Here is a 27682-nt window from a genome sequence, read left to right as displayed (position 1 = left end):
ACTCCAGCCTGGGCAACAGAGTGAGACTCCCTCTCAATAAAAAAAGAAAAAAAAAAGAAAAAAGACTGTGTGGTGTTGGTGGAGGGATAGACATATAGATCAATGAAACAGAACAGAGAATCCAGAAATAGATGTACACAAATATGCCCAACTGATTTCTGACAAAGATTCAAAAGATTCAAAATGGAGGACATATAGTGTTATTAACAAATAGTGCTGGAGCAGTTGGACATCAAGAGGCAAGCAAACAAACAAAAATGAACGCTGATATAACTCTTACCCAAAAATCAACTCAGGCTATGGCTCACACGACTAATTCCACTGCTTTGGGAGGCTGAGCTGGGAGGATTGCTTGAGCCCACAAAGTAGGGGCTGCAGTGAACTATGATCTTGCCACTGCCCTCCAGCCTGGACAACAGAGCAAAAAACAGACAGGCTGGGCACAGAGGCTCCCGCCTGTAATCCCAGATCTTTGGGAGACCGAGGTGGGCAGATCACCTGAGGTCAGGAGTTCAAGACCAGCCTGACCAACATGGTGAAACCCTATCTCTATTAAAAATACAAAAATTAGCCAGGTGTGGTGGCAGGTGCCTGTAGTCCCCAGCTACTCGGGAGGCTGAGGCAGGAGAATCACTTGAACCTGGGAGGCAGAGGTAGCAGTGAAGAAAAAATTGATCGACTGGACTTCATCAAAATTTAGAACTTTTGGTCTGTGATGGGCCATATAAAGAGAATGATTAAAAAAAAAAAAAAAAGCTCCAGAGTCGAAGACAATATCCGCAACCCACATATCTGACAAAGTACTGTTATCGGTGGAGGGTGTTCTTGGCAGCTTGAACAGAGAATTGGACAAAACGCACAGACAAAGCAAGGAAAGAATGAAGCAACAAACAAAAGCAGAGATTTACTGAAAATGAAAGTACGCTCCACAGGGTGGGAGCAGGCCCGAACATAGGGGCTCAAGGGCTCTGTTACAGAATTTTTGGGGGCTTAAATAGCCTCCAGAGGTTTCCACTGGTTTCTTGGTGTATGTCCTATGTAAATGGAGAGGATGAGGTAAAGTTAGAAAGTCATTTACTCCTCGTATGCCCTATGTAAATGAAGAGGATATTTCCTGTCACAGCTGAAGTATGAATTGGCCTTATGTTCCCTGCCTCCAGATCCTATTTTCCTGCCTCAGTACTACTATCGAGAATATATAAAGAACTCTCAAAATTTAACAATCTAATAAGAGCAGATGTAGAAGACTTGAAGAGAATTTCACTGAAGCAGCACATAAACACAGGAAAAATGTTCAACATTATTAACCATTAGAAAATACAAATTAAAACCACAAGAAGCTGGGCATGGTGGCTCATGCCTGTAATCCCAACATTTTGGGAGGCTGAGGTGGGAGGATAGCTTGAGCCCAAGAGTTTGAGACCAGTCTGGGCAATGTGACAAAACTCCATCTCTACAAAGATTACAAAATTTAGCAGGGCATGGCAGTGCATGCCTGCAGTCCCAGCCACTCAGGAGGATGAAGTGGGAGGTTCATTTGAGCTTCAGAGGTGAAGGCTGCATGCAGTAAGCCTTGTGATCATGCCACTGCACTTCAGCATTGGAGGCAGAATGAGACCCAACCTCAGAACAAACAAACAAACAAATACATAAAACCACAACATACCACAGCACATCTACCAGAATGACTAAAAAATAGTGACAATGCCAAATGGTAGTCAGGATGTGGAGAAACTGGGATTACAGGGGTGAGCCACTGCGCCCGGCCGGAAATGCCTGAAAGTTATCCTGTATGGTATAAAAGGGGAGTAACCCTCAGTTCTGAAGGAAATCCCTGCCCCTTTCCTTGAGATACAGAAAACTCATGAATAATCCATCCTTTGTTTAGCATACAGTCAAGAAGTAACTATAAGTGTACTTGACTGAGTATACTTATGTATGGGCTTGCTGCTCTGTCTATGGAGTAGCCATTCTTTTATTCCTTTAATTCTCTAATAAACTTTCTTTTGGTCGGAGGTGGTGGCTCACACCTGTAATCCCACCACTTTGGGAGGCCAAGGCAGGCAGATTGCTTGAATTCAGGAATTCAAGACCAGCCTGGCCACCATGGAAAAACTCTATCTCTACAAAAAATACAAAAATTAGCTGGGCATGGTGGCTCACACCTGTGGTTCCAGCTGCTAGGTAGGCTGAGGTGGGAAGTCACTTGAACCCGGGAGGCAGAGATTGCACAACGGCACTCCAGCCTAGGTGACAGAGCAAGACTCTAAAAAAGGAAAATCCAAAAAACCCTTATTTTCAATTAAAAATTTTTGTTTTCAATTCATCTACTGACTCCCTGGTATCTACAACTTAACTAGTCTAGTGAACTTGGGGAAGTTACTTCTTTTTTTTTTTTTTTAAAGACAGAATCTTGCTCTATTGCCCAGGCTGGAGTGCAGTGCCATGATCTTGACTCACTGCAACCTCCACCTCTTGGGTTCAAGCGATTCTACTGCCTCAGTCTCCCGAGTAGCTGGAATTACAGGCACATGCCACCATGCCCGGCTAATCTTTATATTTTTAGTAGAGTTGGGGTTTCACCATTTTGGCCAGAGTGGTCTCAAACTCTGGTCTCAAGTGATCCGCCCACCTTGGCCTCTCAAAGTGCTGGGATTACAGGCGTCAGCCACTGCTCCTGGCCTCTAGTTACTTCTTAAACTCAACCTTGTTTTTTTAAAATCCTCTAAATAAGGATAACAGTTCATAATTCCTAACTTTTGTCATGAAAATTAAAGGAGTTAATATATATTACGTGGAGAAATGTAAATTCTAGTTCAAAAAATAGAAGAAATAATGTAAATACTGATTTATTTGGTGAGAAATGCAAGGACATTTTTGTTTGGTGGTGGGTATTAAAAGGCTAAGGTATTTATATTCCACTGGATACATTTGGAAGAATGATTAACAGTGTTATTTCAAAATTTCAACATTGAGAACACACTAGGACTTACATCTTTTTCAACTCATTATGATGAAAAATGTCAGCGAAATGTGTTACGATTGTTTTATAAAAATCTTTCACATCGATGAGCAAATATCTTAGAAGACTACTGCTGAGGAGAAATGTTATTTATCCAGAGACTTGCCTTAATTAGGAGACCCTACATAGCGCCCAGTAGAAATGTAATAAAGGCATTTCACTTACTCCCTTCCTCAGCCCTGCCGTGAACAAAATTGAATGAAATCAACCTCGCTCCGAGTTCTCGCCTGGACGCAGCCTGTAGTAGCAAGGTTCCACCACTAGGTGGCAAACGCCAAAGGCTCCGGGGAGGGGCGAGCCGCCCGAGCACGCCTCTCGGTAGCCCCGTGGTATCTCTCGGCTTCCGTTGAGCACCGAGCAAGATGGCAGCTTCCGAGACGGTTAGGCTACGGCTTCAATTTGATTACCCGCCGCCAGCTACCCCGCACTGTACGGCCTTCTGGCTTCTGGTCGACTTGAACAGATGCCGAGTCGTCACAGATCTCATTAGTCTCATCCGCCAGCGCTTCGGCTTCAGTTCTGGGGCCCTCCTAGGCCTCTACCTGGACGGGGGGCTCCTGCCCCCCGCCGAGAGCGCGCGCCTGGTGAGAGACAACGACTGCCTCAGGTGCGCGGCGCAGGGAGCGCGACGGCCGGGTGGGCGGCAGGCGGGGGACGCGCCTGCGCATGCCCGGGCCTGAGGCCGCTAGACCTGGTAGTGGAGGGGATGGGGGATGGGGAAGGGGACGAGGGTTGGAGGGGGTGGGGCTGTAAAAATGCACGTTCGCGAACCCCGGAGATCCTGATTGGTGTAGTCAACTGTGGGGCTCAGGAATCTGCATTTTATTATTTTTTACTATTTATTAATTTTTTTTTTAGAGACGGAGTCCTGCTTTGTCCCCCAGGCTGGACTACAGTGGCGCGATCTCGGTTCACTGCAACCTCCACCTCCCGGGTTCAAGCAGTTTTCCTGCCTCAGCCTCACGAGTAGCTGGGACTACAGGCGTCCGCCACCACGCCCGGCTAATTTTTGTATTTTTAGTAGAGATGGGGTTTCACCATATTGGTCAAGGTGGTCTCGAACTCCTGACCTCAGTTGGATCCGCCTGCCTCGGCCTCTGGAAGTGCTGGGATTGCAGGCATGAGCCACCGCACCCGGCTCCTATTATTTTTGTTTTTGAGACTGAGTCTCATTCTGTCACCCAGGCTGGAGTGCAGTGGCGCGATCTCAGCTCACTGCAGCCTCCACCTCCCGGGTTCAATCGATCCTCCTGAGTAGCTGGGCTTACAGGCGGGCGCTACCATGCCCGGCTAATTTTTTTTTTTTTTTTTTTTTTTTGGTATTTTTAGTAGAGACAGGGTTTCACCGTGTTGGCCAGGCTGGTCTTGAACTCCTGACATTAAGTGATCCTCCTGGCTTCCCAAAGTGCTGGGATTACAGGCGTGAGCCTCCGCGCCTGGCTGGAATCTGCACTGTAACGAGCATCCTTCCCGGGATGCTTCTGATGACAGGAGAATCAAACTTGGAAAAACCCTGATGCCTAAGGGCAGGGCCAGGCTTTCTTTCAGCCTTGATTTAGCACATCCGCGCTTAGCTAGGCACTGTACGACTGTGTTCCGTGCCCATGGTGCAGATGTGCGGGAGACCCGGCCTTACCCATGGCGGCCTTCAGGGTCAGGTGCAGGAAGCCGACAAAGGGGAATCGTTGCGTTTTCTTCATAACATGCTGTTGTCCAACCTTAGTTCTCATGTGCCCAGTGTCCCCTGAGACTTCTGGTGGTGTATCATTCTGTGTCTCACCCAGATATTTTGGGGTTCTCTCAAATAAGTGTCTTGAGTCCTTTTGGGCTGTAAATTGGGAAACACAAAATAATCTTAAATATGCTTTTGGAAGTTAAAAAAATGATAATGAGGTGAGTATCCAGGAGCAATTGTAGTATGAATTGCTGAAATGTGGTTGAGTTGCCACAGTAAGATGATGGTATCTGATCATTCCAGTTTGGATTCATATCTGGGACTGATTTATTCAGGCTTTTTTTTTTTTTTTCTTTTTTAAATAAAGAGACTGGGTTTCCCATGCCCAGGCTGGAGTGCAGTGGTACGATCATAGCTTGCTGTAACCTCGACCTCCTGGGCACAGGCAATCCTCCCACCTCAGCCTCCCGAGTAGTTGGGACTTCAGTCCAGGCAACCACTCCTGGCTAATTTTTGTATTTGTTGTAGAGACAGGGTTTCGCCATGTTACCCAGGCTGGTCTCGAATCCCTGGGCTCAAGCTGTCCTCTCACCTCAGCCTTCCAAAGCACTGGGATTACAGGCGTGAGCCACTGTGCCAGCCTTCCTTCCCCCCACCCCCTTTAAGCTTCAGCTACAGTGAATTAATTCGAGTTGTGAACCAGGCTGTTTTCTCTTGCTGCCCTTTGTCGTTGAATATTCCTTACCCTCAAGCATGTCAGATTTCATAAGATTTCTTCAGAACATCAGGGAATTTAATTTGGAATGGTAACTGCATCTTCAAATCAGGATGTTATGATTTATTCAATAATGTTCAGCTGTTTCAAATGACAATTTGAAATAATCCAAATTTCAAAGAGTTTTTTCCCCCTTTTTATTGACTGTGAAATAGGTCACTATTCTCTCTGCAATTCAAGGATTATTTAAATGTTACAATTCTAAGGATTGTGTCCCATCTTATTAAGTTTACTTTCTGAAATGTCTCTCGCCTAATGAGTTAATAACTTGTAGCTAACTATAATTATACTTTAATGAATCATCTGGGCATTACATTCTTCATAATGAAGTTAACAATGACAAAAACAAACCATGAAAACTGTTATAAGTAATAATTACAACACGATGACAGGCAAATCTTTCCTAAATGCTTCAAATGCATAGCTGCATGTGGCAAAAAATACCTCTCTAGTGGCTTCAGTGGCAAATGGGCAGACCGTAGAAAAAGATGAATCTGGAAACTTCATCTTTGTTTTTGTTGTTTTATGCCCACAATCATTGTTTTTCCCTGACAAATTCACTTTTCTTCAGAGCTACAGAAGAAAACATAGTCTCTATTCTCAAAGTACCGAATATTGTTGAACTGGGACCCAAATAATGAGTTTCATACCTTTGTATATTACCTTCTGTGATACAGACAATTAGACTGAATAGTTAGACCAAGTTATACCGGTAAGTGCAGAAGCTGGTTGAGAAAAGGGAGGTCAGCATAGAACAAAATGGTTAGGGAATTGAGCAGTACCTTGAAGAATGGGTGGGAAATGTTGGATGATCAAAGCACAGCTGTAGAGACAAAAGCTGGCTGGACTTGGTAAAAAGATGAGTCTGACCAGCCAAAGCATTCTGTTGGGATCATTGGCAGTACTGAGAAGTCTAATGAGGAAAAGTGGAACCAGGTTGTGGGAATCCTGAGAAACAGCCTTTGAGGCTTTAGATGCACCACATACCTGTATTCCACTGTTGTTTCCTCATAGCCCATTCTCTTAAGCCCCAGGAATCTGGCTTCGTCTGCCCCCAGGTTTCTGACTTCTGACAGCGAGTTCCTAAAGGTGGTCTCTAACTCTCCTGGGAGGAGGAGGCGGTGCTTCCATTGGCTTGGAGCCCCCTGTGTTAGTTTGCTGGGGCTGCTATAACAAAATACCACAGGCTGTATGGCTTAAAAAATGGAATTTTATTTCTTACTCTTGGAGACTAGAAGTCCAAGATCAGGGTGTTGGCGGATTTGGTTTTTTTATTTTATTTTAATTAATTAATTTATTTATTTTTCTTGAGACAGAGTCTCACTCTGTTGCCCAGGCTGGAGTGCAGTGGCACGATCTTGGCTCACTGCAACGTCTGCCTCCCAGGTTCAAGCGATTCTCCTTCCTCAGCCTCCCGAGTAGCTAGGATTACAGGCACTTGCCACCGTGCCAGGCTAATTTTTCTTGTATTTTTAGTAGAGATGGGGTTTCACCATGTTGGCCAGGCTGGTCTCGAACTTGTGACCTCAAGTGATTTGCCCTCCTCAGCTTCCCAAAGTGCTGGGATTACAGGGGTGAGCGACTGTGTCTGGTGGTTTTTAATTTTTTTACTTAATTTTTTAATTTTTTTTAATCGTGCAGCCCTCAGAATTACAGTAGATTCAGAGAGACTCCCTTATTTTTTGAGACAGGGTCTCACTCCATTGCCCAGGCTGGAGTGCAGTGGCGCAACCTTGGCTTATACAGCCTCGAACTCCTGAGCTCAAGGGCTCCTCCTGCCTCAGCCTTCTGAGTAGCTGGGACTACAGGTACAGTTTTTTATTTTTAGTAGAGAGGTCTCACTAAGTTGCCCAGGCTGGTCTCAAACTCCTGGGCTCAAGTAGTCCTCCCACCTTGGCCTCCCAAAGTGTTGGGACTACAGGCCTGAGCCACTGTCCCCGGCCTGAGAAACTCCCTTTTGATGAGTCAATTCTGTAAGGAAACAGTGCATTCTGTCCTCCCTGACCCTTTTAACTCTGGCAATTAATACTTGATGAAGGCTGGGCGCCATGGCTCATGCCTATAATCCAGCACTTTGGGAGGCCGAGGCAGGCCCATTGCCTGAGCTCAGGAATTCGAGACCAGCCTGGGCAACATGGTGAAACCCCATCTCTACAGAAAAATACAACAAAATTAGCTGGGCATGGTGGCACATGCCTGTAGTCCCAGCTGCTTGGGGGGCTGAGGTGGGAGGATCATTTAAGCCTGGGAATTAAAGGCTTCAGTGAGCTGAGATGGTGCCACTGCACCGCAGCCTGGGTGACAGAGTGAGATCTTACCTCAAAAAACAAAACAAAACAAAACACATTGATTAAATATTAGAGATGGGCCAGGCATGTTGGCTTATGCCTGTGATACCAACACTTTGGGAGGCCAAGGTGGGAGGATCACTTGAGTCCAGGAGTTTGTGACCAGCCTGGGCAACACAGGGACACCCTTGTTCTACAAAAAAAAACCCCCAAAAAACAAACAAAAAAATTAGCCAGGCTGAGTGATGGATGCCTGTAGTCTTAGCTACTTGGGAGGCTGAGGTGGGAGGATCACTTGAGCCTCGGAAGTTGAAGCTGCAGTGAGCCATGATCGTGTCATTGCACTCCAGGCTGGGCAGCAGAGCAAGACCTATCTCAAACAAAACAAAATATTAGAGATCAGTTCTCATTTCACATTGCTGTAGTTAGTGGCTCCTTGGATAGTCCAAGGTAAAAAGTTTCCTACTTCTTTTATCATATACTTTTTCCCACACCTCACTCTCCAGAAGTATCCTTGGTTAAGTTTGGGGTATGGGGTATATCTTTGCCAGATTTCTATACATGTGCAACCATATGTACTTATACTTTTAAAATACAAATATCATAACATACTGTTCTGCATCTTGCTTTTTTACCTATCATGGGCTATCTCAGTATGTAAAGTATGTGATGTCCATCATTCTTTTCTGTTTGCTGCATAGTACTTTAGTGAATATTCTTGTATTTTTTTTGTACTGGGAAAATGATTCAGTTGGATTTATTCTTAGAAGAGATACTCATTGGTCTAAGAGAAGGTACATATAAAAATTGATAAGTGCTGTCAGATTAGCTTCCAGAAAAGTTATACAGACTTGTACAACTTTTAAACATTCACCAATTTACCCATGATAGGACTAACAACATTCGTTGTATTAATAAAAATTAGAGCTAACATTTGGATATCACTTGTTCTGAGTCAGGCATGCTCTCTCTGTATAATAATTCACTGAGTACTGTAATTATTGTCATTATCCCCATTTTTATAGATGAGAAAGGCTGAGGTAATGATTTTTTAAAAAATTACAGTGGCAGAAATAGCATTTGAACCCAGGCATTCACTTTGGCCTTGGCAGGCAATGGGTAGGGGGTATCAGGTTGGACAGATGGGCATGTCAGTGTTTCTGCATAACAGAATCCTAGAAGGTAAATTGTAGATTTTAAGGGTGGACTTACGTTTTGATAATACCACCCAGTTTGCCTTGCAAAGAGTTAGAATGAAAAGTGGGGATGGCTGGGCATGGTGGCTCACGCCTGTAACGCTAACACTTTGGGAGGCCGAGGTGGGCGAATCAACTGAGGTCAGGAGTTCGAGACCAGCCTGACCAACGTGGCAAAACCACATCTCTACTAAAAATACAAAAAGTTAGCCAGGCATGGTGGCAGTCGCCCGGAATCCCAGCTACTTGGGAGGCTGAGGCAGGAGAATCACTTGAACCCAGGGGGAGGAGGTTTCAGTGAGCCCAGATCATGCCACTGCACTCCAGCCTGTGTGACAGAGCGAAATTCCATCTCGAAAAAAGAAAAGTGGAGATCTGTTTTTAAAGATTTTTGTAATCAACTCTCTTTCATCACTAGTGACCTAGGTAATTCACTTCTGCTTGTGAAAGGACAACTGCATGTACTTTTGTTTGTAAAAGGATAGCTCTATTCTTTGTTTGTAATCCAGGTAAAGAAATAGAGAATATTGCCAGGGAAGGTGCACCTGACAGGAATGGTAACTAAGCAGACCCAGGAGAACCATTTCTTTTTCTCTGGATGGTATTTTGCCTATCAATCTTAATATTTTCTTTCTTTTTTTTTTTCTTCCCAGATGAGGGCTCACTGTGTTGCCCAGGCTAGTTTTGAACTCCTGGGTTCAAATGATCTTCCCTCTGCCTCCTGAGTAGCTGGGATTACAGGCATGTGCCACCACACCAGTTTATAATCTTAATATTTTAAAAACTGAAATTACTGTCTTGGGGAACAGTAGGTAGTAGGGCTGCAGGAATCACAGGTCATACCTTCAAGCCAAATAGCTGTAGATGCATGGTCTTTTTTTTTTTTGGAGATGGAGTCTCTGTCTGTCGCCAGGCTGGAGTGCAGTGGCGTGATCTCGGCTCATTGCACCCTCTGCCTCCCGGGTTCAAGCGATTCTCCTGCCTCAGCCTCCCGAGTAGCTGGGACTACAGGTGCACGCCACCACGCCCAGTTAATTTTTGTATTTTTAGTAGAGACTGGGTTTTACCATGTTGGCCAGGCTGGTCTCGATCTCTTGACCTCGTGATCTGCCCACCTCAGCCTCCCAAAGTGCTGGGATTATAGGCGTGAGCCACCGCACCTGGCCAATGCATGGTCTTAAGAATAGGTGAGACGATGCCAAGAGCTGCTTTGGAAGGATGAGGGTGTTGCCAGCTTCCGGGAAAGGAAGGGGTTCTCATCAACTGGATGTTACATGTGCTGTTTTCCAGGGCCTTAATAAACCACAGTGACTGAACAGAGTCTTGCAACCATTTTCAACATTTGACAGAAAGTTTGGTCCTATTTGGTCATCTCAGAATTGAAGCTTGAATCATTGCTACAAGTGAAAACAAATTGATCAGAAATGTCAAGAAAAAAATCTGATATTGTAGCGCTTCCATGGTAGTTCTTAGATTCACAGGATGCCAAACTGGCTTTTGCCATATTAAGAATTATTTCCTTGCTATTAGATGCCAAGGTCCCCAGCTGGGAACAGAGGGGAATGTGTTTTTATAATTTAAAATCCCTGGTCACTCAGCATTTTATTTCTCTCTTTCTCCTACTCCTGATATCAGTAACTCTTATTTTATCTTGATTTGTGTGTCTGTATAGTTATGTTTTCTGACAAATAATTGAGGAGTTTTTTCAACTACCACATTGAGGTAAATCCACGGGATTACTATGCCTTAAAAAATTTAAAGAATGCTTGTAACATATGCTCCTATCATTCACCAGTTGTTCTTTATTTTCAAATACGATTGTCTACATCTTTCCCTGGCCACTAAAAAAAACTTGATGAAATATATAGCTGGATGTAAATGCCTTGTAAGTATAATGTGTGTTTTCAGCAGTGGCGCAATCACAGCTCACTGCAGCCTCGACCTCCTGGGCTCTAGTGATCCTCCCACCTCAGCCCCCCAGGTAGCTGGGACCACAGGCATGTGCCAACCATGCTTGCCTAATGGTTGTTTTTTGTTTTTTGTTTTGTTTTTTTTTTTTTTTTGAGATGGAGTCTTGCTCTGTTGCCCCGGCTGGAGTACAGTGGTGCAATCTCGGCTCACTGCAAGCTCTGCCTCCCAGGTTCACGCCATTCTCCTGCCTCAGCCTCCGGAGTAGCTGGGACTACAGGTGCCCGCCACCACGCCCAGCTAATTTTTTGTATTTTTAGTAGAGACGGGGTTTCACTGTGTTAGCCAAGATGGTCTTGATCTCCTGACCTTGTGATCCGCCCGCCTTGACCTCCCAAAGTGCTGGGATTACAGGCGTGAGCCACTGCGCCCAGCCTAATGTCTGTATTTTGGAGAGACAGGGTCTCCCTATGTTGCCCAGGCTGGTCTTAAACTCCTGGGCTCAAGCGACCCTACCACCTTAGCCTCCCAAAGTTTTGGGATTATAGGCGTGAGCCACTGTGCCTGGCCAACAGGCATTTTTGAGTACTTACAATTTGCTTAACATCGAGGACAATCTCAAGACTTCATCATCATCAGACTGCAAATACGAGGATTAGCTGTTGCCTGTCGATGGAGGAACAAAATTGCTTTCCTATAGTGAAATTTTGGATGAAGTAGGGTTATTCAGAGAAACATTACCAGTAAGACACACACACACACACACACAAATACTCACTCACTCACAGACATGGGATTTATTGTAAGGAATTGGCTCATAGGATTGTGGAGGTTGAGAAGTCCTAAGTTCAGTTGGTAAGCTATAGACCAAGGAGAGCCAATGGTATATTTCTAGTTCAAGTTCCAGTTTGAAGGCAGGAGAAGACTGATGTCCCAGCTTGAAGAGTCAGGCAGAGAAGCGAATTCTCCCTTACTCAGTCTTTTTGTTCTATTCAGGCCTTCAGCAGGGGTTGGATGAGGCCCACCCACATTGGAAACAGCAATGTACTTTACTCAGTCTAGCAATTTAAATGTTAATCTCATCCAGAAACAACCTTGCACATACTCCCAGAATAATTTTTTTTTCCACGAGGCAATATATTTGTAAATATGTATTACATCATTATAAAAAGAATCGTAGGATTTTTCCTCGTATGTGTTTTCGTCTTGCTTCTTCGTGGTCTATGATGCCAGCCGAGGTTGTCAGTACAGTGAAACCAAACTGGTGGGATGGGAGCAGATTATTCTGCCATTTTTCTGGATCTTTGAGTTGCACATCAAATCTGGGGCTGATTACTCCATACTTGTTTAGCCTGCCTGTGAGGTTCACAACAGTTTTCCCAGCTCTGTGATCATCAGTGATTTCAGATTTGCCAGTGTAACCATGCTTCATCATTATAGTTAGAAACTGGACAATGGGGCTGGGCGCGATAGCTCATGCCTGTAATCTCAGCACTTTGGGAGGCCAAGGCAGGCGGATCACTTGAGCACTTGAGGCCAGGAGTTCAAGATCAGCCTGGCCAACATGGCAAAACCCCATCTGTACTAAAAATACAAAAATTAGCGAGGCATAGTGGCAGGTGCCTGTAATCCCAGCTATTTGAGAGGCTGAGACACGAGAGTCTCTTGAACCTGGGAGGGAGAGGTTGTAGTGAACTGAGAAATGCACCAGCGCACTTTGGCCTGGGTAACGGAGTTGGGACTCCGTCTCAAAAAAAAAAAAAAAATTAAAATTAAAATAAAAAAAAGAAACTGGACAATTACTTTGGAGCTCAGCCTATTAAGAACCTGGCATTTACCTTGCTTTTCAGCTTTGTTGATGCTCTTGAGAGCATCAGCCAGTATATTCATGTGCACCACTGTGGTGGTATGAAAAGAGCCAGCATAATTTTAACCAGATATCTGGACACCCAATAGCCCAGACAAATTGATACATAAAATTAAGCTTCACAGAGTGTCATGGAATTGTACAGATGGCTGCCACTACCCCAGAGAACATAAATTGTTTAGTATTCACCTAACTTAAAACAAGAGTAAAATCTTATTAAAGAAAGCAGCCCACATTCTGAAACAAAATGGATAATCAGCATTATCACCTTTTAGGGTAGGTGACATGCATATCGTGGAAAGATTGTGAGTTTGAAGTTAGACAGACTGAAGTTTGAATTGCCTTTCTGCTACTTACCAGCTCTAGATTTGGGGCAAGTAACTTGTCTGAGCTGTAATTTTGCGATCTGTAAAATTAAAAATACCTACTTTGTGTTGGTGTTTGGAGAAAAAGGTATAAAATATATTTGGGATGCAGTAGCTATTCAATAAATAAAACTAGCCATTTGAAAGTTGACTGTGAATAATGCTATTATATAGGCCATTTTGCCAGAAAGAGTCTTTTGTCTTTAAGGGATGTGACATTTTTTCATTGACTGATGGAGTTAGATTTTGTAGAGTCATCTCAGTATATAACTGTGTCCTGGAGATGTGTTTACAAATTGCTCACTCTAGCTTTCTCTCTTGTTCTTTTGACAGAGTTAAATTAGAAGAGAGAGGAGTTGCTGAGAATTCTGTAGTCATCAGTAATGGTGACACTAATTTACCTCTTAGAAAAGCAAAGAAGCGGGCATTTCAGTTAGAGGAGGATGAAGAAACTGAACCAGATTACAAATATTCAAAGAAGCATTGGAAGAGTCAAGAGAACAATAACAATAATGAGAAGGTCTTGGATCTGGAACCAAAAGCTGTCACAGATCAGACTGTCAGCAAAAAAAACAAGAGAAAAAATAAAGCAACTTGTGGCACAGTGGGTGATGATAACGAAGAGACCAAAAGAAAATCACCAAAGAAAAAGGAGAAATGTGAATATAAAAAAAAGGCCAAGAATCCCAAGTCTCCTAAAGTACAGGCAGTGAAAGACTGGGCCAATCAGAGATGTAGTTCTCCAAAAGGTTCTGCTAGAAACAGCCTTGTTAAAGCCAAAAGGAAAGGTAGTGTAAGCGTTTGCTCAAAAGAGAGTCCCAGTTCCTCCTCGGAATCTGAGTCTTGTGATGAATCTATCAGTGATGGTCCCAGCAAAGTCACTTTGGAGGCCAGAAATTCCTCAGAGAAATTACCAACTGAGTTATCAAAGGAAGAACCCTCTACCAAAAATACAACTGCAGACAAACTGGCTATAAAACTTGGCTTTAGCCTTACCCCCAGCAAGGGCAAGACCTCTGGAACAACATCTTCTAGTTCAGACTCTAGTTCAGAGTCAGATGACCAATGCGTGATGTCATCGAGCATCCCGGAGTGTGCTGCGGGTTTCTTAAAGACACTAGGCCTTTTTGCAGGAAGAGGTCATCCAGGCCCAGGGCTGTCATCACAGACTGCAGGTGCTGCTGGGTGGAGGCGTTCTGGCTCAAATGGTGGTGGACAGGCTCCTGGTCCTTCTCCCAGTGTGTCTCTCCCTGCTAGTTTAGGAAGAGGATGGGGTAGAGAAGAGAACCTTTTTTCTTGGAAGGGAGCTAGGGGACGGGGTATGCGGGGGAGAGGTCGAGGACGAGGGCATCCTGTTTCCTGTGTTGTAAATAGAAGCACTGACAACCAGAGGCAACAGCAATTAAATGACGTGGTAACAAATTCATCTACTATTATCCAGGTAAATATTATTTTTTGTAAGTTACCTCCTCCCTTTCCCCTTAGAATGTGTGTGGAGTTCATGTCATGGATTCACATTTTCTCACCAGTAATGATGTCACATGACTAACACTGTTTTTCAGAATCCAGTAGAGACACCCAAGAAGGACTATAGTCTGTTACCACTGTTAGCAGCTGCCCCTCAAGTTGGAGAAAAGATTGCATTTAAGGTATATTTCAAAACAATAGTCACAGCAAAAAAGGTTCATTCCCCTTCCAAGTAAACTTACTTAGCAAATCAGGTTAAATGTGTTTGTAAAAGCCCTTCCCACTGGAACCCCAGTGTTGTCATGGGTTCCTGGTAGGGCTCCCAAACTGGTGGGGGTGGACACCCCAACATGGCATGATGGAGGAGCTGTGGGAATGTGAGAGGATAAGAGGGCTTATGTATTTGTGGGTTTTTTCTTCTTCTTTAGCTTTTGGAACTAACATCCAGTTACTCTCCTGATGTCTCTGACTACAAGGTAAGGATGTTTATTTAAAAGTAAGTTGTCAGTATATTAATAAAACTAAAGTCATATTTAATACTACTTGTATGGATAATACAGATTTGTTTTTTTACTAAATAAAAATACCAGAAAGTAGAAAATGAAAACATTAATGGAAATGTCAACTTTTTAATAGTATCACTGGGAAGTCTCCCAGTGTTATTTACCTTATACTTGGGAAGAATAGAGTAGGAGAATGATGAACTTAATTTTTACTTTTTAAAAAAATATATTAATTTTTTGTTTTTACGTAGAGACGGGATCTTGCTATGTTGCCCAGGTTGGTCTCAAACTCCTTGGCTCAATCAATCCCATCTTGGCTTCCCAAAGTGTTGGGATTACAGGTGTGAGCCACCATGCCCAGCCAGTTTAATTTTTTTAGTTACTTTTTTCTAATTAGTTTAGACCAACTTATTTGGGTATTCATTCCCTCATGATTCTAAACTTTGAAAGAAAATAAATAGTTCTCAGCAAGAAGATTTGATTATTTTCATCATGGGACTCTATTTTACATATTTGTGAATTACTTCTGGTTATTATGATCTAGTATGATTTCTTTTGCATTATCAGTTAACCACAGGTAATTCATAAATATTATCCATGGAATTTACTTACTTAATATCTGTATGAGTCTTTATATTGGCATGTGAGGTTTTTCATAGTTCAGTAAAAGCTTAACTCAGTCAGTGGGATCACAGAATTACATGTTTCTTTTTCACCCACCAAAATTTTGTTGAAAATCTTGTTAAAGTGCATTCTTTCTTTTTTTTGATGTACTATATGGAATGTAAGACCATTTTTTAAGGTAATAATTGGTAATGTTAATATAGTAACATAGATAAAACACAAGGGAATTTGATTTAATCCGGATTGATGCCTTGGAAGACTTTTAAAATCTTTATAAAAACCTTCCCTCAAGGCTGGGTGTGGTGGCTCCCGCCTGTAATCCCAGCACTTTGGGAGACCAAGGTGGGTGGATCACGAGATCAGGAGATTGAGACCGTCCTGGCTAACACAGTGAAACCCCTTCTCTAGTAAAAATACAAAAAAAAAAAAATTAGCGGGGCGTGGTGGTGGGTGCCTATAGTCCCAGCTACTCGGGAGGCTGAGGCAGGAGAATGGCGTGAACTCGGGAGGCAGAGCTTGCAGTGAGCCGAGATCACGCCACTGCACTCCAGCCTGGGCAACAGAGCGAGACTCCATCTCAAAAAAAAGAAAAAAAATCTTTCCTCAAAAACAGGCTGGAAGAATCAGTTAATGAAGGGATCTGGTGGGTTAGTTCTAGGTCGTTGGTGTTTTGTTTTTTATCTTCTTAGGCACTTACTATCTCCTTTGGATGAGGTGATCATGTAATTTATCACCTAAATCAGGATACTTGTGAGTCAAAGGGAGTGCTATTAATAGTTATGCTGGAAAGATGTACAGACCTGTCTTGAACAAACCAGGGTGTTTTGTCATCCTACCGTAGATAACTAATTTAATTGTGTGATATATGAGGAAATGGAAATGAACATTGTATTGATACATCCCACAACCTCTATAAATTGTAATTCTAGATGATACTGATTTTTAAAAATTGCATATTAACGGCCAGGCGCAGTGGCTTGTGCCTGTAATCCCAGCACTTTGGGAGGCCAAGGTAGGTGAATCAATTGAGGTCAGGGGTTCGAGACCAGCCTGGCCAACATGGCAAAACCCCATCTCTACTAAAAATACAAAAATTAGCCTGGCGTGGTGGCGTGCACCTGTAGCCCCAGCTACTCAGGAGACTGAGGCACAGGAATCACTTGAACCTGGTAGGTGGAGGTTGCAGTGAGCTGAGATCATGCCACTGCACTCCAGCCTGGGTGACAAAACGAGACTTAAAAAAATTGCATATTAAATTGGTATTAGTCTTCATAGTTATTAACGTTGGAAGGTGATTTGCCTACTTTAGTTGGCAAAATTTTTTGAAGATTTTTGAAATTGCTTTCAAAATCATTTTAAGAATGAAAATTGGTCCTACTTTTTTGCTTTGACCTCAGACGCAGTTATCCAGCTTGATCATCTGCTTTATTCATTAACCTTGTCTCCAAAAATTAAACTGGTTAAATTCTGTACTCAAAAATGTAGTCTCCCAAGCCCCTGATTCCCTGTTGAGTCTGGTTTTAAAAAACACTGTTGACTGTGCTCAGAAATTCTCTCCTGATGAATGCTGTGATGGTCAATGCTCACTTGAATATGTCAACCTGGTGTGATTTTTTCTCCTTTTCCCTTATTCAGTCACTTTTGGTTCCCTGGTATAATCTTTACTTTCATCGAGTTATTTAAGGTAGCGTCTGCCATTTATGATTTAAATGTTTTATTTTGCCTCTGAAGATATTTCTGTATATTCACATAAAGTGTTTATCAGTCCACCTATTTTTATTTTCTTTATATGTGGATTTATTTTTTAATTTTTCAACTGAGATAAAATTCACATAACATAAAATTCAACATTTTAACCATTTTCAAGTCTACAATTCAGTAGTTTTTAGTATATTCACGGTGTTTTACATGTTGATTTTGACTTGGACTTTTATTTTTGAAAGGAAGGAAAAATATTAAGCCACAATCCAGAGACCCAGCAAGTAGATATAGAAATTCTTTCATCCTTACCTGGTGAGTCGCTTTTAGAAAAGAATTTGAAAATGTAGACTCTATCTACAGTGGTTTATAAATAGCTTTTATACACAGGAGATGTTCTCTTCCTTGGCCTCCATATAACTGGCGCTCCCCACTTCTTTCAGCACACTGTAGCCCTGGGGGCTCATAGAGATGTTGGATATATTCCAAAGCTGTTGGGCTAGTTCTTATTACTGTAATTATATAATTTCATGAAAGATTATATGAACTGATGAAAATTGATTATAAGAATTATTCCTGGGAAGCCTAAGTTGAATGCTGACTCAGGAAATGCTATGAAATTATGGATGAGTGGGTCAGCTATAAAAGATTGGGAGGAATTTTGTAAAAACTGAGGAAGATTCAGCACTTAGATTGCCTTGCAAATTTTTGCAACCTTGCCTTATTTAAGAAAAACCCAGGCTGGGCATGGTGGCTCACGCCTGTAATCCCTGCACTTTGGGAGGCCAAGGGTGGTGGATCACTTGAGGTCAGGAGTTTGAGACCATCCTGGCCAACATGGTGAAACCCTGTCTCTACTAAAAATACAAAAATTAGCCGGGCGTCATGGCACGCGCCTGTAATCCCACCTACTGGAAAGGCTGAGGCAGGAGAATCGCTTGAACCCGGGGGGTGGAGGTTGCAGTGAGCCGAGATCGCGCCACTGCACTCCAGACTGAGTGACAGAGCGAGACTCAGTCTCAAAAAAAATAAAAAAAACCCCAAAACTGTAAATTGTGGAAATTGCAGACAATACAACGGTATGGTTTACAAAAAAAAGAGCTCTATTCAGTGAACTCATAAGACCTACTCAGCTCTATTTCAAAAGATTGTCAGATGAGTATACTTTTGTATATTAAGTCAAAACAAAATGTCTAAAGTGTGTATACATACACTTTCACATATCATTTTAAATGGTTACTGGCTTTATCTCTGATGAACCCCACCTGTTACTGGAACTGAATGCCTGGAATAAGAGGGCTTTTATAATATGTAGCTTAACTTGGGCTGTACTGTAGGGGCCCCTGGCCAGAGGGCAGGGGGGATCCCGTTTCCTTTAGAAGATCCTAAAGCAGTTAATTGTTTTTTTTTTTGGTTTTTTTTTTTTTTGACAGAGTCTCACTCTGTCGCCCAGGCTGGAGTGTGGTGGCGCAATATTGGCTCACTGCAGCCTCCGCCTCCCAGGTTCAAGCGATTCTCATGCCTCAGCTTGCAGAGTAGTTGGGATTACAGGCACACACCACCATGTCCAGCTAATTTTTGTATTTTTAGTAGAGATGGGTTTTGACATGTTGGCCAGGCTGGTCTTGAATTCTTGGCCTCAAGCATCCACCTGCCTTGGCCTCCCAAAGTGCTGGGACTACAGGTGTGAGCCACCCTGCCCAGCCTGTTTTCTGTTTATTTATTTATTTATTTATTTTTGAGACAGAGTCTTGCTCTGTCACCCAGGCTGGAGTGCAGTGGCACTATCTCGGCTCACTGCAAGCTCTGCCTCCTGGGTTCACACCATCCTCCTGCCTCAGCCTCCCGAGTTGCTGGGACTACAGGCGCCCGCTGCCATGCCTGGCTAATTTTTTGTATTTTTAGTAGAGACGGGGTTTCACCATATTAGCCAGGATGGTCTCGATCTCCTGACCTTGTGATCCACCCACCTCGGCCTCCCAAAGTGTTGAGGTTACAGGCATGAACCACCGCACCCGGCCTTCTGTTTATTTTTAAATAAGGGATTGAATAAAAGATTCAGCTAACAGTAATCAGTCAAAAGAGTTTTTGAACAAAGTTCCTTTATGATATTAAGTAAATGTTTATATATAACTTACACTGGTTTCCTACCTTTCTTTTTTTTTTTGAGATGGAGTCTCACTCTGTTGTCCAGGCTGGAGTGCAGTGGGCGATCTTGGCTCACTGCAAGCTCTGCCTCCCAGGTTCACGCCATTCTTCTGCCTCAGCCTCCCGAGCAGCTGGGACTACAGGCACCTGCCACCATGCCTGGCTAATTTTTTGTATTTTTAGTAGAGACGGGGTTTCACTATGTTAGCCAGGATGGTCTCGATCTCCTGACCTCGTGATCCACCCGCCTCAGCCTCCCAAAGTGCTGAGATTACAGGCGTGAGCCACCGTGCCTGGCCAGGTTTCCTACCTTTCTTCTGATGAGGTTTCATTTATAGAAATCCCCTTTCTTAGGAATGGTGGACAGAAAAGTTTGTCCACTGTGAAATTCTGTACATACAGCCTGATCAGTGCTTGTCAGGTGATTAATAGTGATGACATCCACTTAGAACTTTTCTTCTTTAGGGCATTAGGAAATGGCGGCCGGGCATGGTGGCTCACGCCTGTAATCCTAGCACTTTGGGAGGCTGAGGCGGGCGGATCACGAGGTCAGGAGATTGAGACCATTCTGGCTAACACGGTGAAACCCCGTCTCTACTAAAAATACAAAAATTAGCTGGGCGAGGTGGCGGGCGCCTGTAGTCCCAGCTACTCGGGAGGCTGAGGCAGGAGAATGGCGTGAACCCTGGGGGGTGGAGCCTGCAGTGAGCCGAAATCGCGCCACTGCACTCCAGCCTGGGTGACAGCGAGACTCCATCTCAAAAAAAAAAAAAAAAAAAAATGGCTTCGGAGGCCAAAGTGGGAGGATCACTTGAGCCCAGAAGTTCAAGACCAGCCTGGGCAGCATAGTGAGACTCTGTCTTAAAAAAAAAAAAAACAACACATAGCTGAGTGTGGTGGTACATGCTTGTAGTCCTCGCTACTTGAGAGGCTGAGGTGGGAGGATCACTTGAGCCCAGGAGGTCGAGGCTGCAGTGAGTCATGATTGCGTCACTGCACTCCAGGCTGAGTGAGCAAGACCCTGTCTCAAAAGCAAAAAAAGAAATGGATTTATCTGTTCTCTAATAGCAATGTCACTTGTCCTTGATGTGGTGGTTCTGATATACATAAATTTCAGTTACCCTGGTTTAGTTAAGTAATACCAGTCTCCCAGCAACATTGCATATGTTAACTGTAAGTGCATGAAGTACAGCTAGCTCTTTAGTCCACATATCACCGTATAACATAAGTAACAGATACGCGTCATGATCCATTACCAGTCAAGTCAATACTTTCAGAGTCCATCAGTGACTGGTCACTGTGCATCTGTTATTCAGTTCACATACAGAGCAGAGCATGCAGTTGTGGTGCCTCCTTGTCTCTCACTGATAAACCTGCATGACATTTTACAACACGTATAATCGAAGTAGGGAATTGGCCCACAAAGATAAAGGCACAGCAAAGAAACAAAAGTGGTGATGCTGAAAGTGCCATCCAAACTGAGTTTAAGGAGAGTCTGTAGAAGAAATAGCTCACTGTAGGAATGTTGACACTGCCAGTAAGGTGAACTTGTTGGCATAAATGAGGAAAGTGGTCGTGGCAAAAAGGATGAAAATGTCCCCAAAGTGACACCAGCAAAAACAAAGATTTTACAAAGTAAAAAACAAATTCTTTGAGCTATTTCATGACATTAGAAGTTCAAAGGATAAAATGTAGAAAGCAGTTTCAAACTTAGAAAAGAGTACAACAGTTGTACAAAGCAGAGAGAAGATGCTTGCTCTGTATTATAAGTTACAGGGCAAGAACACAAGCACTGTTCAAACTCCCCTTGACAAGTTTCTTACAAAGAAATAAAACGTGTAGAAAGAAAGAGAAAAAGAAAGTTAGTTCTCAGTGTTCCTGATGTAATTACAGTGTACTCATAAGTACAGTGTATTTACTTTACTATTTTTTAATTTCCCTATGTAGTAAAGGTTTTTAATGTTTTGGCAAAATTTTTTAAAGCTCATAAGACAATAATAATTTTTCCTATTGATTATTAAGATTGTTTTGCATGGTTTCAGTTTGCACAATCATTTTTCCAATCCCATTTTACCATAGAAAGCAAGGACTGAGGCCGGGTGTGGTGGCTCACCCCTGTAATCCCAGCGCTTTGGGAGGCCGAGGCGGGCAGATCACTTGAGGCCAGGAGTTTGAGACCAACCTGGCCAACATGGTGAAACGCTGTCTCAACTAAAAATACAAAAATTAGCTGGGCATAGTGGTGCATGCCTGTAATCCCAGCTACTCAGGAGGCTGAGGCACAAGAATCACTTGAACCCAGGAGGTAGAGGTTGTAGTGAGTCGAGATTGTGCCACTACACTGCAGCCTGGGCGATAAAGCAAAACTCTTGTCTTAAAAAAAAGGGGGGACTGCCTGTGTTACCAAATAGTAGGAAGCATATGTGATTTCTAAGGACAGAGCAGCATTTCATATTACCTTCCCTTGTTTAAACACATAATTAATTTTGGGGATTATCTTGTGGTGCCATATTCAATTCTGGTAGTATAATGACAGTTCATCAAGCTTATGAAGGAAAGATTTTCTCTGATAAATGGCTGAGAAGTCCCCCTGGTCCAGGGTTTTTCTCAGGATCCGCCTGTATTGAGCATCTCCTCCTTTCCTGTACGTACCCAGCCTTCACATTAATTGACTGTTTGTGGCTGTTTTTTTAATGATATAAATTCCCCGTAGAGGAACGTTTTTAACTATTGAAAAATGACTTACTCTCTTTCCTCCCTATCTTCTTGTTTCAGCCTTGAGAGAACCTGGGAAATTTGATTTAGTTTATCACAATGAAAATGGAGCCGAGGTAGTGGAGTACGCTGTGACACAGGAGAGCAAGGTAGGTGTGCTTCTCTTCTTGCGTTGCTTGGCCATTCGTTCTCTCTTGACCAATTACCTGTGGTTTGGAAGGTGACATTGCACTACAGTCCCTGGGGGGGAATCTGACCTTCTTATGGTGTGGCAATACCAGTGCCAAGTGCCAAATAGGCGCTATCTTGGCCCTCATAGAGCCTATGTGATAAGATGCACAAATAACAAACTTTTCTTCAAGAGTGTACAGTTGTTTAAAATTATAGCTATATAAGGATTCCAGTAGGAAAGGGTAGCATATTTAGAAACTTTATTGGCATACACATTCAGAGAAGCACATATAATTACATGGCTTGAACAATTTTCACATGAACATACCCATGTAACCAGACCCAGATCAGGAAATAGAATATAACACCCACTCCCAGAAGCCTCTATTATGTCCCCTTGCAGTCACCACTATCCCCCAAGTGTTACCACAGTTCCAACTTTTGGTTTTTGTGAGAGACTCTCACTGTGTTGCCCAGGCTGAAATGCAGTGGCATGATCTTGGCTCACTGCAACCTCCACCTCCCAGGTTTGAGTGATTCTCGTGCCTCAGCCTCTGGAGTAGCTGGAATTACAGGCGCTTGCCACCTCACCCAGCTAATTTTTGTATTTTTGGTAGAGACGGGGTTTTACCATGTTGGCCAGGCCGGTCTTGAACTGTTTACCTCAAGTGATCTGCCCACTTAGGCCTCCCAGAGTGTTGGATTACGGGCGTGAGCCACCGTGCCTGGCCCGAGTTCCAACTTATAATAGCACAACAGTTTGAAGAGTGACATAAAATGATGATCCCATCCTCTGACTTTGTTTAAATCCTTAAATTGCCATTTTAGGAAGTATATGGTTTATACCTTTTTTTTTTTTTTTTTTTTGAGACACTCTGTCACCCAGGCTGGAGTGCAGTGGCACGATCTCGGCTCACTGCAAGCTCCGCCTCCCGGGTTCACGCCATTCTCTTGCCTCAGCCTCCCGAGTAGCTGGGACTACAGGCGCCTGCCACCACGCCTGGCAAATTTTTTGTATTTTTTTTAAGTAGAGACAGGGTTTCTCTGTGTTGGCCACGATGGTCTCAATCTCCTGACCTCGTGATCTGCACGCCTTGGCCTCCCAAAGTGCTGGGATTACAGGCGTGAGCCACCGCGCTCGGCCGGTTTATACCTTTTTGAGCAGCCAGACCTACCGGAGTTGCTGGCAGTGGCTAGCTCATTAGGTTATGGTGGCATTAAATAGAAGTTAGATTTAAGAAAATGCTCTCTTTTAAGGTGTTTATACTTGAAATGTTACAGATATTATTCTTTAAGTTTCAATATTGCAAACATATTTTTTCTGAAGTGTGAACTTGGAGAAACCCTAGCCAGACTGTATGTTTTACCTTGTCTTTAAGGTAGATGACACTTTTAGGGATTTATTCCAGAAACACATTTTTAGTGTTTGTGGTAGGATCAGCAGATTTGGCCTGGTCTCCTGTATTTCTTTATTTGCAATAGTTTTTTTTGGTTGAAATTGGAAACCTCATTGGAAAATTAAACCTTGGAGGCTTTTCTCTCTATGCCCTAAACAGAGGCTTGAAGTAGAATAGAAAGCCTGTAATTAGGCTGGGCAATGTGGCTCATGCCTGTCATCACAGCACTTTGGGAGGCTGAGGTGGGCTGATCCCTTGAGTCCAGGAGTTCAAGACCAGCCTGGGCAACATGGCGAGACCCCGTCTCTACAAAAAAATGCAAAAATTAACCAGGAGTGGTGACACACGCCTGTAGTCCCAGTCACCTTTGGGGGTGGTGGGGGCGAGGCAGGAGAATCGCTTGAGCCCAGGAGGTTGAAGCTGCAGTGAGTCCTGAATGCCACTGCATTCCAGCCTGGACTATAGAGGTGAGACCCTGTCTCAAAAACAAAAAGCCTGTAATTACCTTTCTTGACACTAGATGGCCCTCATCATTCATTCATAGGACCAAGCCTTAGCGTTTTTCTCTTGGTGGGCTGTGAAATAATTCCTGTTTTTAGGTAGTGTAGGATAAGAACTACAGAGCGGCGCAAAAGGGCATCAGCAGCCTAGTGATACCCATCTGGACCACATCTAGTTCCCAGAAGGTCTCCAGGCCACCTGTCCACAGGGCAAATCAAATGCAGGGGTTGGGGGGGCTACTCCCTCCTGCAATCCCTGCATCTCCTGCTCTGAATTAAAGAAAGATGAAATATGTTTAATGTAAAATTTAGCTTCCTTCTAAGTAAATGAGTTATTTATTTATTTATTTATTTTCCCAGCACAGAGTTTCACTCTGTCACCCAGGCTGGAGTGCAGTGGCGCGATCTCTGCTCACAGCAACCTCCACCTACTGGGTTCAAGCGATTCTCCTGCCTCAGCCTTCCGAGTAGCTGGGACAACAGGCATGTGTCACCACGCCTGGCTAATTTTTGTATTTTTGCAGAGACACATGTTGGCCAGGCTGGTCTTGAACTCCTGACTTCAGATGATCCACCTGCCTTGGCCTCGCAGAGTGCTAGGATTATAGGCATGAGCCACCATGCCTAGCATCTTTTTTTTTTTTTTTTTTTTTTTAATTAGAAAAAAAAAATAGAAATGGGGTCTCACTAGGTTTCCCAGGCAGATCTTGAGCTCCTGGGCTCAAGCATTTCTCCCCCTTGGCCTTCCAAAGTGCTGGGATTACAGGTGCGAGCCACAGCGCCTGGCCTAAAGAGTTACTATACTGCAGTTGAACTCAGTTTATTGGAACCCAAACTATTCCCGTTCTTCAATCATTCTACACAGATGGGAAATTTACTTGGCTGAAAATTTTAACTTACTAAAACCTGTATGACCTCAAAATGAAGTGCCTAAACTGGGTATTTTGTCTTTTTCCTCAGATCACTGTATTTTGGAGAGAGTTGATTGACCCAAGACTGATTATTGAATCTCCAAGTAACACATCAAGTACAGAACCTGCCTGAGTATGACCTCTCCACCTTATAGTTTGTGAATGTCTTGTTTGTGAAAGTGACTATAACCCGAACTTTTTTTTTTTAAGAGGATTTGGAAGTTGTATGGATTTTTTTGTTATCTTCACTTTACTGCATAGGAAACAATCTACCTCATCATTTAAGATGACATGGGTGTCGGTTTTGTAGATCTTTGGTTTTTTTGTCAGGTTTAATTTCAGTTAACAAAATGTAAAACATGACATTCCCTGCAGATATTGTTGTATACCAGTATGGTTTCTTCTCTTTCTTTAAATGTTTTTGGCCATCAAGTAGCAATCGTCAGTAGGAGTTTATAATACCAAGAATGTGCTGCGTATCTTGTCTCAATAAGTTTTAAGTAGCATTTAAAAATATTAAAGCATGTTACTTGACCTAATTTTTTAGCATTTGAGTTGTTCCATTAAATGGAGCATCTTGTAAATTTCAGGTATTTTATACTTGGAATTGTTAAGAGTTAAAAGGTAGTTGGATTTGTCACAGACAATGAGTTAAGGAATCCTTTCACGTTCTTCCCAACTTTAAAATTAAGGATTCTCAGGGCCCTGTGTAGAGCAGTGAAAATAAGGTGTGTGTATGTGTGTGTATGTCTGGAGAATTGGTGTTCCACTTGAGTGAAAGGATTGGCTGTGAGCTTCAGACCAGGAAATGTGTCATCTTGCCAGGCACCTGGCTGAGTGTGCTGGAGTGAGGATCTTGAACAGAAACTTCCTTTTCTGTTATTACTCACTACAAAGCTAAAATGGCCAAATATATACTGTGAAAATTGGTTTCATTTAACAAAAAATCAGATCCCTCCTTCAGCTGTACACATTTTTAAATAAAATCATATCGAACTAAACATCTCTATGGAGTTATGCTGAGTATTGCAAATTGTTGCCTTATTTTACAATAACGTGAGAGATTACAATTTTCTGTAATAAGAAGGTTTGCTTTGACTGATGAATCTGATGTTGCAAAGTTTGGTCCAGTGGAGTTCATCTGATCTGGGAGCCACTGCACCAGTGGAGATCCTGGCCAGTTTTACTTTGCATGACATGAATGTGTTTCGAAAGGTGCATTTATTGATTTGTAATGAGAAGTATTACTCCCGAAAGGATGAGAGTAATGTGAACGGTGAGATCTTGGGACTGGGGTTCTGTGTAGCACAGCTGCCTTCCAGGGTTTGGAAAACAAATTAAGATAACTAGTAAACATTGACCAAAGGAAAATGTTGACCTCAGGGTGTGGTTTCCTCAGATTATAACCAGTTTGTGAGTCACTTTTTTCCTCTGTTGTGTTTGTCAGACTATGGGGTCCCCTAGAAGGATTATGAAGTCAATTTAGGGGGGCCATGACCAGCATTTTGAAAAATAAAATACAATAGAATAGAAAAGCAAAAAGTGCATTACATCCAGCTATGCTTTTCTTTTTTTGAGACCAAGTCTCACTCTTTTGCCCAGGCTGGAGTGCAGTGGCATGATCTCTCTTGGCTCACTGCAACCTCTGCCTCCCAGGTTCAAGTGATTCTCCTGCCTCAGCCTCCCCAGTAGCGGGGATTGCAGGCGCCCGCCACCATGCCCCGGCTAATTTTTGTATTTTTAGTAGAGACGGGGTTTCACCCTGTTGGCCAGGCTGATCTCAAACTCCTGACCTCAGGTGATCCACCCGCCTTGGCGTCTCAAAGTGCTGGGATTACAGGTATGAGCCACCACGCGCGGCCACCATTTTTCCGTTTTCTTGAAGTGCTTAAGTTCTCCAACTCCAACCATATCACTGATACAGTTGGTCTCTTCTTTGCTGTCCTCCTGTTGGGCACTGCGGTGGTAACTTAATTACCTGCTAACCTTCCTGTTTAGCTACTTCCAAATCTGTATTTGTTGGGTCATTCACTTTCTGCTCCCTCAACTGTTCCAAAGGGATGACATCACAAAAACTCTTTTTCACAGGCAAAAGAACTAGCCCACTCAACACGTGGATACTGTTTGGTTCTAATTTTCAACTTCTTTATACTTAAAAGCAGCTGTTGCAAACTTTTTCCTTAAGCCTTCTTCCCCCAATGTCAGCTTGACAACCTTTTGCAGTTCACAAACCAAGACAGGCAGGAACATGTACCTCTCTTTTGTGCCCTTCCCTTCATTGTAATGAATGCACTGATCTGTTTTTCTCCCCACTTGACTGTTCACAGCTCTTGCTTGCAAGACCTGCTATATCAGTGTAGGTCTCATCAGGAGGGAGAAACCACATAGTAATCCAAACAGGAAAAGTTTAAAGAATTCCTGATTCTCACTGGCGTCGGAGTGATGAGGAACT

At 43.2% G+C, this 27682-nt stretch overlaps 2 protein-coding genes and 1 long non-coding RNA gene across 8 annotated transcripts in view; 1 reads left to right on the top strand and 2 right to left on the bottom strand.

Moving 5' to 3' along the window:
- The window catches only part of LOC129470728 (uncharacterized), a 21070-nt gene extending 17411 nt beyond the window's left edge, over positions 1-3659 (bottom strand). For 2 of the 5 annotated variants that reach the window (XR_010117985.1, XR_010117984.1), the window contains exon 1: positions 3188-3652. This is a non-coding gene — a long non-coding RNA (uncharacterized lncRNA). Of the gene's footprint in view, positions 1-3187 lie in introns of all 5 variants that reach the window. The other 3 variants (XR_010117983.1, XR_010117982.1, XR_010117981.1) reach the window with 3 other exon arrangements.
- COIL (coilin) lies at positions 3350-27682 on the top strand. Of its 2 annotated transcripts, XM_063628437.1 has the most exons (8): positions 3385-3629; positions 13430-14537; positions 14659-14745; positions 14992-15039; positions 17634-17703; positions 22312-22400; positions 25280-25363; positions 27558-27682. In XM_063628437.1, exons 1-7 carry the CDS (start codon positions 3385-3387, stop codon positions 25361-25363), a joined length of 1731 nt encoding a protein of 576 aa, XP_063484507.1. In that variant the 3' UTR covers positions 27558-27682. The 2 variants fall into 2 exon arrangements, with proteins under 2 accessions (XP_055114795.1, XP_063484507.1); XM_055258820.2 differs by lacking the exon at positions 27558-27682 and having other exon boundaries at positions 3350-3629; positions 25280-26231.
- LOC129470727 (small ribosomal subunit protein uS8-like) lies at positions 12027-12760 on the bottom strand. The gene is made up of 2 exons (XM_055258824.1): positions 12657-12760; positions 12027-12324 (listed from the first exon to the last, which is right to left on the bottom strand). The coding sequence occupies exons 1-2, from the start codon at positions 12752-12754 to the stop codon at positions 12027-12029; spliced, it is 396 nt and encodes a 131-aa protein (XP_055114799.1). The 5' UTR covers positions 12755-12760.

The sequence above is a fragment of the Symphalangus syndactylus genome, chromosome 20, assembly GCF_028878055.3.
Source record: "Symphalangus syndactylus isolate Jambi chromosome 20, NHGRI_mSymSyn1-v2.1_pri, whole genome shotgun sequence".
In the NCBI taxonomy this organism is placed as follows: domain Eukaryota; kingdom Metazoa; phylum Chordata; class Mammalia; order Primates; family Hylobatidae; genus Symphalangus; species Symphalangus syndactylus.
Note: the sequence above shows the minus strand (reverse complement) of the source record. Positions and strands in the feature narration are given on the sequence as shown.

Bases quoted from the DNA above. Each gene is read 5' to 3' on its own strand.
- LOC129470727 (XM_055258824.1), bottom strand. From the start codon at position 12,754: ATGAATATACTGGCTGATGCTCTCAAGAGCATCAACAAAGCTGAAAAG. The intron at 12,325-12,656 runs GTTTCTTTTTTT...TATCGCGCCCAG, and splicing joins AGCTCCAAAGTAATTGTCCA to CCCCATTGTCCAGTTTCTAA.
- COIL (XM_063628437.1), top strand. From the start codon at position 3,385: ATGGCAGCTTCCGAGACGGTTAGGCTACGGCTTCAATTTGATTACCCG. The intron at 14,538-14,658 runs GTAAATATTATT...ACTGTTTTTCAG, and splicing joins ATTCATCTACTATTATCCAG to AATCCAGTAGAGACACCCAA. The intron at 15,040-17,633 runs GTAAGGATGTTT...TATTTTTGAAAG, and splicing joins CTGATGTCTCTGACTACAAG to GAAGGAAAAATATTAAGCCA.